This window comes from Festucalex cinctus, chromosome 3 (assembly GCF_051991245.1).
Source record: "Festucalex cinctus isolate MCC-2025b chromosome 3, RoL_Fcin_1.0, whole genome shotgun sequence".
NCBI classification, from domain to species: Eukaryota; Metazoa; Chordata; class Actinopteri; order Syngnathiformes; family Syngnathidae; genus Festucalex; species Festucalex cinctus.
In genome coordinates, this window is record NC_135413.1 from 3,255,785 (window position 1) to 3,270,612 (window position 14,828).

The window sequence follows — 14,828 nt, forward strand, 5'->3', positions numbered from 1 at the left end:
ATATATATATATATATATATATATATATGTATATATATATATATATATATATGTATATATATATATATGTATATATATATATATATATATATATATATATATATATATGTATATATATATATGTATATATATATATGTATATATATATATATGTATATGTATATATATATATATATATATATATATATATATATATGTATATATATATATATATGTATATATATATATATATATATATATATATATATATATATGTATATATATATATATATATATATATATGTATATATATATATATATATGTATATATATATGTATATATATATATATATGTATATATATATATATATATATATATATATGTATATATATATATGTGTATATATATATATATATATATATGTATATATATATATGTATATGTATATGTATATATATATATATATATATATATATATATATATATATATATATATATGTATATATATATGTATATATATATATATATATATATATGTATATATATATATATATATATGTATATGTATATATATATATATATATGTATATGTATATATATATATATATGTATATGTATATATATATATATATATATATATGTATATGTATATATATATATATATATATATATATATATATATGCATATGTATATATATATATATATATATATATATATATATATATATATATGCATATGTATATATATATATATATATATATATATATATATATATATATATATATATATGCATATGTATGTATGTATGTATATGTATATATATATATATATATATATATATATATATATATATATATATATATATATATATATATGCGTATGTATGTATGTATATGTATATATATATATATATATATATATATATATATATATATGTATACATTAGAGGTGTCAGTCGATTAAAATTTTTAATCATAATTAATTGCCTGACTTCAATAATTAACTGATGATTAAACACACATTTTATATCTCAATTTCTATCTATGAACCAGTACCACCAGTATCAGAGTGGTGGTGCTGCGACACCATAGCATCGCACTGCTCTCGTCTCATTCGCCTCCCGCTGGTACGTCTCCCTCTCCTCCTCCTCTTTTCTCTCTTCCCGAGGGCCATCGTCTCTCCGTATCCGTCACTTCGCTCCTCTCTCCACATCTCCCTTCTCCCTACAAAATAACCCTTCCTCAGCTTCCATCGCTGCGCACTTCGCCGGGATTAAATTTGGCTGCAGCCGGCTGCTGAGCGCTTGAGCAGCAGCAGCAGCAGCTGAGGATCAGGAGGAGGACTAGGAGGAAGAAGAAGAGGAAGAGGAGGATGAGGAAGAGGATGTGCGGCTGGCGAGGATAGAGGACGCCAGGGAGGACGGCACACTCTGGGGATGTACACGGGATTATTTTTGGAAAGCAACATCTGGGCCGGATACAAATGAGGTGCATGGACAGCACTGCCTTTATTTCTTCACGTACGAGCGTGTGTGCCTACGTATGCGTGCATGTCTCTGTGTGCGTGTGTGATAAGGTCATTTTCAGTGTGTGCTGTGAAAGCTGGGCGACAGTGTTGACGTGCCCACGTTTTGTTTTCTGCCTCTCCCCCATTAATCACCTTAACCAATCAATTGATTGGCTTCATTTCTTGTCTGCCTCATAGTTATGAGGTTTGGGGATTTCAATCTGGTTCTTTCAACATTCCAAAAGCATGCATGCTTGCGTTGTTGGAGACAGTAGATTGTCCGTAGGTGTGAATGAGTGTGAATGCTTGTTTGTCTATATGTGCCATGAGGTTGGCTGCCAACCAATCCAGGGTGTATGCCAAAGTCACCTGTGATAGGCTCCAAATCAACCGCCACCCTAATGAGGAAAAGTGCTTTAAAATATGAATGAATCAATCAATCAATTTTTGGTTTTGGAACCGTTTCTTGTAGGGGTGTGAATTGCCTAGTACCTGACGATTCGATTCGTATCACGATTCACAGGTCACGATTCGATTCGATACCGATTAATCCCGATACGAATTTATAAGTCGATTGTTGCGATTTTTTTTCATTCAAATTTAGAAAATACTAATCAGTAAGCTTGTAGAGTGTAAGATTTATATGAAAATGTATTATTTATTTATCTGAAATTTCAGTCTTATAGAGGTTGTAATCTGTTTCATGTTTGAACAGCATTAAAATAAAATATTAAGGCTTAATGTTCCGTTCATATAACATTCTTCCATGCTCAAGGTGTGAATCCTAAAAAAATAAAATAAAATAAAAAATAAAATAAAAAAAATAATAAAAAAAATCGATTCTGCCGATTATTGAATCGATTCGAGAATCGCGCGATGTAGTATCGCGATATATCGCCGAATCGATTTTTTTTTTTTTACACCCCTAGTTTCTTGTGTTATAAAAGGACGGAGCCCCGCTGGTGTCAGCGTCTGAATTTATTTGACTAATCTGTACCCAGTTTAGCAATCTGTTCCCACAGTTTAGTAATCTGTACCTACAGTTTAACAATCTGTACCCACAGTTTAACAATCTGTAACCACAGTTTAGTAAACTGAACCCACAGTTTAGTAAACTGTACCCACAGTTTAGTAAACCGTACCCACGGTTTAGCACTTCTGTGGCATTATGTAATACACATTAGCACGCAACATTTGAGTGGTTGCTTGACAGCAGTATTAGCAGTGAACGGCTGCTTTTTTTTTAAAATCTTAAACTGTAGACTAGTTTTGGCAGCTTAACGATGCATTCGGATGAATGGATGACGGAAAGATGAAGTTTCTTTAGCTAAGTATGGCGTATTTATTGCGGAACACAACAAAACACGTCTGCATTTCAACAGCCTTCAGCCTTAACACGGAAGTAAAAGAAAGATAAAAGAAAAGTGTTTGAGCACCTCACAATGGCACAAGCGCAACATTACACATCAACTGAATACATAAGTCTACAGTTTAAGATAAAAAGAAGCAGCCGTTTGCTGCTAATACTAAAGCAACCACTCAAACGTTGCGTGCGCATGTGTATTACATAACGCCACAGAAGTGCTAAACCGTGGGTACGGTTTAGTAAACTGTGGGTACAGATTAGTGAACAGATTGTTAAACTGTGGGTACAGTTTCCTAAACTGGGCACAGATTGTTAAACTGTGGGTTCAGTTTACTAAACTGTGGGTACAGATTAGCAAAAAAAAAAAATAAAAAAAATCAGACCCTGACACCAGAGGGGCTCCGTATAAAAGTCTAGGCGCATACCAGTTTATTGACACATACCAGTTTATTGCTGCTGGCTGGGTGTCTGCAAGGAGATGCTATGCATACACCCAAGATACAATCTACCTCGTAATGGCAAAGGTAAAACGTGTTTATAATGCTAACTGACTTTTTTTTTAAATGTTATTTTTACACATTCTGTCCTATATTGAAACACTGTGGTTATGTCAAGTATGTATCAAGTATTTTCAGTCAGATGCACTTAATAGTTTTGATTGAAGAAGGTACCGTATTTTCCGCACTATAAGGCACACCTAAAAGCCTTAAATTTTTTCAAAAGCTGACCATGCGCCTTATAATCCAGTGCGCCTTATATATGGATCAATACTGAGCCTCAACAGGTCTCGCTGTCAAGATGCTATCGGTGACACTGCACAATCGGTGACGCGCATGTGCAAAAGATCCCGCCATCTTGGATCGCTAGCTAATACTAAAACTTTACCTCAGAGAAAATAATAAAACAGCTGTTTATTCATTTTGGGAGTGATTGGAGTTGTCAGAAAGCAGGTTTGTAATCTATTAATAAAGTTTGACTGACCTTTCTGACTGTTTTGTTGACATTCCCTTTAGCGCAGCACCATCTAATGGATGCAGAATGTTACCCCAGCCTCTACTTTAGCGACTTTATATGGAAAAAGTTTTAAAATATGTCATTCATTAAAGTTGCGCCTTATAATGCGTTGCGCCTTATAGTGCGGAAAATACGGTACTTAAAAACTAAGTTGTATGTGTGCAGTTGGACTGGACGCTAACTACGTGGCTCAAGCTACGTTCACATTAACGATCGTTAATGTGATTTGAAACACGTAATTCGACACCCTGTTACAATCTTTGTTACAGTGTATGTACTAAGTGTACATTTACTAGTAAAATGTATGAAGATTGATCTACTAACCTCGGAAAAAATGCTCGCTGCAAATCCGTGAATACTTTATGGGCTGCCAGTCCTTTATGTTGATTGCCGCTATCCATCGACGTCTTTTGTCTTCATTAGTAGGTATTTAGTAAAAAGCAACATTTGGTTTACTCCCTTGTCTGTTTGTACAACCGACCGCACAGCAAGATATGACCATTTTAGAATTGAATCAACTAGACATAGGACTTCACGCTGTATAAGATTCAGTTGTTACAATCCAGGCAAGTGGTTCTTTTGCCGTCCAGTGTTCAGGAGGGGGCGTTCCCATGGGGGAAGCGACGTCCCGTGCAAATGGTCAATACAGTAAGCTCTTGGAAACATCCGGCATGCACATGACGGCCAAACCAGTATCACACCTGTTCGAAACCTGAGATCATAAATTACATGATGTATGTATGTTTCAAAAAAATTCAAACATTTGTACATCACCAGGGTTCGACAGTGCGAGCATTTCACTCGCAAATGCGGGCAACTTTCAAGTGAGTGCTGGTGAAGAAAAATAGCGCTCGCAGAGCGCGAGCGCATGAATGTTCCCTCTGCACAATGTTTAAAACGTGCATTCGAAAGTCGCCATGTCCTCCGCTGGCTGTCCCGCAGCAACGAGAGCGCGCCGACGTACGCCGACTCACAATCCAATAGTATTTGAGTGAAACATGACTCGCTGCAATGTGACTGGCTGGCTACTTCTTGATCAGCACAGCAGACGTGTACACACGCACACGCAGACCACAATTTATATACAAACATATATAATATGGCACTTTTCCACCGGACCGGTTCCACACCGAAGCGGCATTTTTTGTTTGTCCCGCGGCGGCAGAGCTCTCCATTCACAAATAGCTTCGCGACTCGCGAGCCCGTCGTGTATCGTAATATTTCATCCATGGTGGTCCATGTTAAATTGTAAATATGGTTCAATGTTGGCGTGACATGCCACTCGTGAAATGTTATGGCAGATCCGCACGTGATGGGGAATGCAAGTTTGACTTGGAGAGTTCAAATGATCCTATCCCTCCGCACGCCTCTTGGAACAGAAAAGCGATGGAGGCGGTTGTGGTGTCGTAGCTTGCCGTGCGGGGCTCAGGGAAAAGTGGCAGCGAATTAAAAAAAAACATAAAGCGGTCTATTGTTGATTATTTTCTAAAACAAAATGAGAATGAGGACGAGAATGATGGCGATAAATGAATGCCAGCGGAAGGTGCTAAATCAAACGATACAGATTATTCTGCCCGTCAGAAGTTTTAGTTTGAATTTGTGGAGTCTTTAAGCGCCCTCCTGTGGTTGCTAGGTTTAATGTTTTTGTTGAGTAAAATCGATATTCAACACCACTCCAATGTGGCAGCACGGGAAGCCGACACGTTCATTGTTACGCAGACTCTTGGATCTTATTTTTGTTGTTGTTTTGGACGAGAATTGTCCGTAAGTAGTAGTACATGCGATGTCAGTATAAAAACACTGTAGATTTATTTTAGTTAATTAGGACAATTAGATATTGTTGAATGTGCAATGTAACTAGCTACTAGCATTAAAGTGTGCCGTGTATAGTTCACTAATATTACATTGTTTGTTATTTTATTTTCTAGTTTTACAACGACCTAAAGAGGGTAGTGGTCAGAGGCCATTGTTCAAATTAACAGCACAAGAGGAAAACAAAGTTTGGTTATTTGGAAGGTCGTTAACTCTCTGTCTAGCTGGTGAAATCTAGAAGCTTCGGAGCGAGGACAGCATACAGATGAAAAGGTCAGGGGAACATCGGCCGAGGAGCAGGTGAAGAAAAAAAGTATTGACTTTTACTGCGTATGCCTAAGGTAAAAAAATGGTGCGACTCAATCCTGTGCTGTGCGAGCAACTAAAAATATTACTCGCACCAGTGCTAGTAGTGGAAAAGTTCATGTAGAGCCCTGATCACAGGTCACACGATTCGATTCAGCCCTAGTTTGTTACTTGTTTTTAATTACACAGGTTATTTTAAGCCTAATTAAGTCTCAAAACAATTTATATAAATATGGGCCCACATCGTTCAACTAAGAAATAATGGAAAACATATCATTTATTAAAACGTGAACATTTCTGAAACACTTGAAGAGCCTCATTGAAGGGGCTTGTAAACTACGCCCATATTTGGACTTCCTGAATGGAGCGGTTTGCGTGTCGCTGCAGTCTTGTCAGTGCTGAGTGTGTGTGTGTGAATAATTTATGCTTCAAACTTCAGTAGAGCAACTGCATGTGCACCTAAACTACTATTAAAACCGTGAGGGAAGTGGGAATGGTGTCCTGTTGTGTGGGTGGTACGCGTGCCGGCTGGGGTCACCGTAGTGACATGATGCCCATTCATTTTGACACGACATGGGTGTTCCCCTTGCATTTAAGCTTTTTTTTGGTCACATTTTTCTTTCCCACTCCGTTAACCATATGTACTCTATAAAGTTTCATTTTTTTTCATAGGAAAATAATATAAAAAATACAAACAGTAATAAATACAGCTGCAGGCTAGGATTTTATTATTATTTTTTATTATGCTGCTACGGAGCCCCTAAGGTGACATGGTAGAAAAAAAAAATATTTTTGTTCCCTCGCAAAACATCTTTGCTTTCCGTTGGAAAAAAATTGGCGTTCTCTCGCAAAGATTGTTCCCTCGCAAAACATCTTTGCGTTCCCTCGCAAAGATTGCAAGGGAACGCAAAGATTGCGTTCCCTCGCAAAACAACTTTGCGTCCTTGCGAGGGTACGCAAAGTTGTTTTGCAAGGCAACACAACGTTTTTTCGCCTACCGTTTTTTCGCATACCTAGGTGCGCCGTAAACACTTATGGGTCATCTTCCATGTGAACAAAAGCGATGGAACATTTGTAAACATGAAACAAAGCAGAAAGCTTTCCCAAAGCGACTAGGATGGAGCATGTATTTTCTTACTGCTTTGTTTACACGTTCCATCCTCGTCGCTTTTGGTCACATGGAAGATGACCCGGAAGTGTTTACGGCACACCTAAGGTGACATGGTAGGCGAAAAAACCCCAACTTGCGTTCCCTCGCAATCTCCACAAATAGCTTCCTTGAGGTCTCTAGTTTCATTTCCAAATAACACAAAAGTCAAAATTGTAATAGAAGTGTATAAAAATAAGAAATTATTAGACAGTATGCCTCGTAACTAGGGGGCGCATTTTTAGCCGAACTGCTAGCTTGCACTGCGTCTTAAGTCTTGTTAAAAACAACTCAAATTTCCTAGCCTCAGGCGTAATTCACTAATGATTTATATAAATATTGTGAGGATAAGCGAATCTGCTCATGGATGGATGGATGGATGGATGGATGGACGGATGGATGGATGGACATAGCAACAAAAAAAAAGTCGAAACACATCAGTCAGCACTCAGCACGAAAGTGAACAGACAGTCATCCTACCTCGGAGCAGAAGCTGTTGTCATCGGTCCGGTTACCGCCGAATTGTCATCCAAACAGACAGAGATATTATACAGGATCGTTTTCTTAATGAATCGTTGTCTACTTTTAATTCAAATGACTACATTCACACACTTGACTAAACCATGTCGAACCTGAGCAAGGGATGCAGCCGCGAGCCGCAGAGCAAGCTCGCAGAGGCGGGCTACCCTGCTCCTTCACTCAGACCGAGTCAGGAATTAAAAGTTGTGACATGCGGCAGTGCCTTGTATGCAATGTAGACTAATGTAATAATCAGAGGTGGGTAGTAACGAGATACATTTACTCCGTTACATGTACTTGAGTAACGTTTTTTTTTTTTTTTTTTTTTAAATGTACTTCTAAGTAGGGGTCTTAAAAAAAAAATCAATTCGGCACTATATCGCGATACTACAGCAGGCAATTCTCGAATCGATTCAATAGGCAGCCGAATAGATTTTTTAACATCCATTTTTGATGAAAAATATTCAACAAAACTTCTAAATTTCACACCTTAAGCATGGAAGAATGTTATATTAATGGAACATTAAGCCTTAATATTTTATTTCAACACTGTTCAAACATGAAAAATGTTACAACCTGTTTGTTAAATACAGCAGCTTACAGTTATAAGACTGAAGTTTCAGATCAATAAATAATACATTTTTATACAAATCTTACAGTGTACATGTACAAGTTTACTAAATGGTATTTTCTAAATTTGAGTAAAAAAAATCACAACAATCGGGATTAATCGAATCGAATCTTAACCTATGAATCGTGATACGGATCGAATCGTCAGGTACTAGGCAATTCACACCCCTACTTCTAAGAGTAGTTTTACCACACAATACTTTTTACTTTTACTTGAGTAGATGTGTGAAGAAGGATCGCTACTCTTACTCCGCTATATTTGGCCACACTAAAGTCGTTAGTTTTTCTTGTTTTTTTTATTATATTTACCAGAGACGCCAACAGCGGTTATGCCACATGACTGCGTTTCACCAATCAGACGTAGCAACAATAATAACATGACGACTCCTTCCCTTAACATTCTACCAATCAGACGTAACAATGCAGTCACATGACCACAGGCGGCGTTTGGAACATAGCAGCGGGAGAGGACAAAGCCGGACACCCATGGCCTCAAATAATAAGCTTATGTGTCTGCCGAAACAAACGGACATTTTGGCATATAAAAATTCCACATTGAACCTGAGTTAACATGTCGCGGTAAGTTTGACCTAAAAAAAGGACCTTTTCACATAGACTCTTTTGCAAACACTTGGTTTACTGTTGCCATAAATGAAACAGATCACGACACGTTATATGGAGGCATGAATTGGCAGTAACCACTAAGTGTCACAAATTATTAACTGTAAAGCAGTTTTGGGAACAGATAAACACGTGACTCCATATAATACCAGAACCTGGTAAGAAAACATATCAACGTTAAGCCATTCTTATTCAATGTAGCAATGATAGCATATGTCAACAAAAAAGATTTAGTCTAAAAAGTACAAGTTTCTAATTGCTCTGCTGATGGGTATTTACAGAAATTTAATGATCACAATATTTTCAGGTTTACAATCAGATTTAATACATTCAACTTCAAAAATCCTACTCTAATATAGTTAACTTAATTTAACTTTGCAAATTGAACTGAATGTGAGATTTCAATGGCTTACTTGCCTGTAAACTCATAGCCTGATATTTTTTTGTGTCAACAGAGGGTTCACCCCAACAAAATGAATGAATGTTTTTGTCTGTCTGATTACATTGTTTTTAAAAAATAAATCAGACAATGTTCAAGCAGTTACTCAGTACTTGAGTATTCTTTTCAGCGAATACTTTTTTATTTCTACTTGAGAAAATTTTTTAATGACTACTTTTACTTGAGTAAGATTATTTTGAAGTAACGCTACTCTTACTTGAGTACATTTTTTGGCTACTCTACCCGCCTCTGGTAATAATGTATCGATAAATACTTAATGTAATGGTTTGATCGCTTGTCGATGTTGTCTATTTCATAAGACGCCGGATACGCCGCTTCTTCAATGCGTTAAAAAAAAAAAAAAAAAAAAAAAGTCTGCCTGCATACGTCACAAATATCACTGCAAATTTTCACTTTATGCTCTTTTAAATAGGATGACATGAACATAAAAATGAGCTATGAAATATTTACCATAACTTGAAGATGAAAAATGGTCCTTTCAAAAGAGTTGAAATGACACTCCACCCCAAAATGCACACCATCTATATTGACATGGAAATGCAATAGTTTAGTGTCACTTGTGTATTACTTGGGTTGGGCGGTGCGACAAAATAAGCAAACAAACAAACAAACTAACTAACTAACTAACTAACATTTTCATTTTCTTCATGTGACCAAAAGCACATCCAAGATAAGTTATCAATAAGGCACTTTTCACAGGCCAATCTTTTAATTGACACAAAATTATGAAATCAAATTTCCCACTGTGGTAATATGACCTCATTTAAGTAAGAAAATACCACAAGGAGCAACAATAAAAAAATAAGCAAACTTTGGCTGATGCCGTAGAAGATAAATTGTCAGCTGAATGTGAATTTCAAAGTTGAGACTGATTTCATCTCTTGAGAGGTCAAATTTCCAAAACGTTTAAAGGGGTAAACCAACTTTAAGTTACTTTACTTTAAATATATATGTGACTGGCTCTGGCAAAAGGATCCTCATGTGCAGAAAAAAAATCTAAACTGAGATATTGATATATTCGAATTCTGCACTTCATTCCCTTTAAAATGATATATAATACATGGATGTACCTCAAAAAATGGCAAAGTTACAGCAGTTTTAATGTTGGAAGGTTGAAATTCCTATTCCTATTTTTATTTAAGGGTGATTTTATTATACACGGGTGCGTGTTATTCACACGATTTGACTGTAATTTCCTTAAAGCTGTAATACCGTGAAACTGCGCTAATTTTAATGATTATCATATTGTCAGTTTCTGATAGCAGCCCATTTCTAACTCTTTGACTGCCAAACGTTATCCAAAAAACAACCCCAAGGGTACCAGCCGATTTCGAGCATTTTCACTCATCTTTCAAAGCAAACATAATATTGTGCGGTATGACTACATAAACATGGTGGATACCATATGAAAGATTGGATTCCATTCTTTCATGAGAAAAAAAAAGTATGTTTGTACCTTATTCCGTTCTTTAGTAATCACCATTTGAAATTAGGTCATTAGAGTGACATGAGCGAAAATGAAAAAATAGAAAACAAGCTTTTTGTGAAAAGCTAATTTTTGCACAACAGTGATTTGACACTGTTATTTTGTTTAGTGACAAGGCAGCGCTGCACAAGACATTGCGCTGCCCATTCAGAGGAGAAAAAATAACGTAATAAACGTGAATTAACGTTTATGGTGGCATTCATTTGGATTTTAGAATACGCCATTAAACGTTTTTGATTTGACACTAATGTTTTTTTGTTTAGTGACAAGGCAGCTCTGCACAATTAGGTCATTAGAGTGACATGAGCGAAAATGAAAAAATAGAAAACAAGCTTTTTGTGAAAAGCTAATTTTTGCACAACAGTGATTTGACACTGTTATTTTGTTTAGTGACAAGGCAGCGCTGCACAAGACATTGCGCTGCCCATTCAAAGGGAAAAAACCCCCATAATAAACGTGAATTAACCTTTATGGCGGCATTCATTAGTATTTTAGAATACGTCATTAAACGTTTTTGGCGGTCAAAGAGCTAATATGGTTTAACATGCTTAAATGTGTTTAATGCTTGTAGGAGGGGTAAAAATGTTGTGGGCCCGAAACGTATACCCGAAGATAAAAAGTGTGTTCACTGTAAATTTGAAGAATGTATGCATATTTGTATGCAGTATAATTAGCCATGTGGCCACTTGTAAAGCTTCTATGCTTTTGTCTTGTTTATAGGGGGGGTTGTTGACAAGGACCTGCGACACTACCTCAACCTACGCTTCTCCAAAGGCTCCGTGGACCACGACCACCAGCAGATCATCCGAGACAACCTGTACCTGCGCACTGTTCCCTGTGAGTCTTCCTCCTCATCTGCATCTCAGCATCCACACCATTTGGACAATTCGCTCACCTAGATAGACACCCCCACCCACCCATCCTCCTTCCCCTCCCCACCTGCCCATTTTTTTCCCTGTGTTTGAGTTTCCCTGTTTGCCATCCTCAGGATGTGTTGCATTCCTCCATTATTATTATTTTTTTTTTGCACATTACACACATGCTCTTTCTTGCAGTGTGTTTCCTCCTAACGCGCCTTCCTCCGCCATCGTCCGGATGTCGAGCTTTAAGCCTGAGGTTTCCACGGCAACTAGCCTTTTGTCTCGAGGCTTCTGTTGCATTGGTGCACACACGCAAACTTTCACCTAACACACAGACACTTGTATGCAAAGATAAGATAACGTCACTGGGGATGATGGTTGATGATGATTACGCTACGCACGCAATGCCACAAGGCTGCATTGCATTGCAGACATGCTTATTTTTTGGGGGTGTGTTACCCCTGAGCCTTTTTCGAGGGTGATGTCATTGCTGTCAGTGTGCAGCAGCTTGTGAATCAAAGCTGAAGCGGCTCCCCGGCATGACTCTGCAGAGGACTGTACTTGACACGTTACATTACTATATATATATATATATATATATGTATATATATATATATATATATATATATATATATATATATATATATATATATATATATATATATATATATATATTAGGGGTGTGAATTGCCTAGTACCTGACGATTCGATTCGTATCACGATTCACAGGTCACGATTCGATTCGATACCGATTAATCCCGATACGAATGGTCACGATTCGATACCGATTAATCCCGATACGAATTTATAAGTCGATTGTTGCGTTTTTTTCCCATTCAAATTTAGAAAATACTATCAGTAAATTTGTACATGTACCCTGTAAGATTTGTATGAATATATTTATCTAAAACTTGAGGCTTATAACCGTGAGCCACTGTACACAAACAGTTTGCAATCTGTTTCACATTTGAACAGCATTAAAATAAAAATATTAAGGCTTAATGTGCCGTTCATATAACATTCTTACATGCTCAAGGTGTGAATCCTAAAAAAATAAATAAAAAAAAATAAAAAAAAAAAAAATTTCTGAAAAAAATCGATTCTGCCGATTATTGAATCGATTCGAGAATCGCGCGATGTAGTATCGCGATATATCGCCGAATTTTTTTAACACCCCTAATATATATATATATATATATATATATATATGTATATATATATATATATATATATATATATATATATATATATATATATATATATATACATATATATATATATATATATATATATACATATATATATATATATATATATATACATATATATATATATATATATATATATATATATATATATATATATATATATTCCTATCATGTGTTACTTGACGTGATGATGTTCTGCATGCAAAAAGGCTTGATAGAGAAGGAGCATGAATGCCTGTGTAGGTACTAGGGATGTAACGATATCCAAATATTACGATACGATATTATCACGATATGAAGCTCACGATATGATAATAATCACAATATTGTGGGGAGGTTGGCGATATTTAAAAAAGGTCACAATACTGTAAAAAAAAATGAGCTCACACTAAAAAAGCACAATATTGTGCTTTTGTACATAACAGCAATACATATAAATTACCTTAAATCTCTAATAACACTTAATATTGAGGCACTTAATCGCTGATACAAGCCCACATTGAGTTCCTCCACATATTGACTCGCTTCACAAGCATTTTACAATCCCCTTCATCTGACAATTAGTGTATTTTAAACATGGGGGCGGGTTTCTTCTTTATCGATAAGAAAGATAAGACCTTAAGGCCGTGCGTGGACTATCGAGGATTAAACGAAATTACCGTGAAGAATAAGTATCCGCTCCTACTGCTGCCACCGGCATGCCATCGTCCCGAGGGAACTCTGTCATTCTGACAATTGTGGACCGATTTTCTAAAGTGGCCCACTTTGTGGCACTAGCCAAATTACCCAGGTTTCCCAGGTCTGGCGGAAGTTCAGCAAGCTGTTAGGAGCCACGACCAGCTTGTCATCTGGATATCACCCCTAGTCCAATGGCCAGACTGAAAGAGTCAATCAGGACTTAGAAGCGGCCCTCCGCTGTATGTGCCTTGATTGCCCTGCCTCCTGGACTACCTACCTGCCATGGGTAGAGTATGCCCATAACACCCTGGTTTCCTCAGCTACGGGCCGGTCCCCTTTTGAAGCAGGCTCCGGCTATCGACCACCACTGTTTCCCTCCCAAGAAGGGCCAGTGAACCTCCCCACGGTGCAACTCCACCTCAAGCGGGCCCAGCGAGTTTGGCGGGAGACAGGAGCCGCGCTGTCCCGCACCGCCGCCAGAAACCGCCAGATTGCGGACCGTCGTCGTCACCCGGCGCCCAATTACAGGCCGGGGGATAAAGTCTGGCTGAGCACCAGGGATCTGCATCTGGCGGGGAGCTCCAGGAAGATGGGTCCACGGTACATTGGACCTTATGAAGTGGACTCCATTGTCAACCCGGTATCGGGGAGACTCCGTCTGCCCTCTACATTGAAAGTCCATCCCGTTTTCCATGTCTCCCTACTCAAGCCTGCAGCCTCCAGTCCTTTAAACTCTCCTGCTGCTCCGCCGCCTCCTCCGCGACTGGTGGACGGGGACCCGGTCTACACCGTAAAGGAAATCTTGGACTCTCGGCCGTGGGGCAGGGGTTTCCAGTATCTGGTTGACTGGGAGGGCTATGGGCCAGAGGAGCGTCAGTGGGCCCCTCGCTCCTGGATCCTGGATCCGTCCCTCCTGCGGACCTTCTATGCTGCTAACCCGTCAAAACCAGGTGGTCCGCCAGGGGGCGTCCGTTGAGGGGGTGGGGGGGGGGGGGGGGGTGGGGGGGTGGGGGGGTGTTACTGTTGTAAGGGAAATCGGTCCAATTAATTATTAAATCAATAATTGTTAATTATTAAATTAATAATCAATTGGCTCATTAATTGAAGGAGACTCAAACTTAATATTTAAATTAAGTTGAGCTTGCCTGCGGAGCACCACATCTCTTTTTGATAATTTTATCAGGATAACGGATGAGAACCTCGTTGAATCAGTCATTAAAATGAAGGTTGTGCC

At 37.9% G+C, this 14,828-nt stretch overlaps 1 protein-coding gene across 10 annotated transcripts in view; it reads left to right on the top strand.

Moving 5' to 3' along the window:
• Window positions 1-14,828, top strand: part of magi2b (membrane associated guanylate kinase, WW and PDZ domain containing 2b) — a 738,212-nt gene that overhangs the window by 24,466 nt on the left and 698,918 nt on the right. For 8 of the 10 annotated variants that reach the window (XM_077515476.1, XM_077515479.1, XM_077515478.1 and 5 more), the window contains exon 2: window positions 11,569-11,685. In XM_077515476.1, coding sequence (XP_077371602.1) covers window positions 11,569-11,685 — 117 coding nt within the window. Of the gene's footprint in view, window positions 1-1,083; window positions 1,469-11,568; window positions 11,686-14,828 lie in introns of those variants that run through there. The other 2 variants (XM_077515483.1, XM_077515482.1) reach the window with 1 other exon arrangement.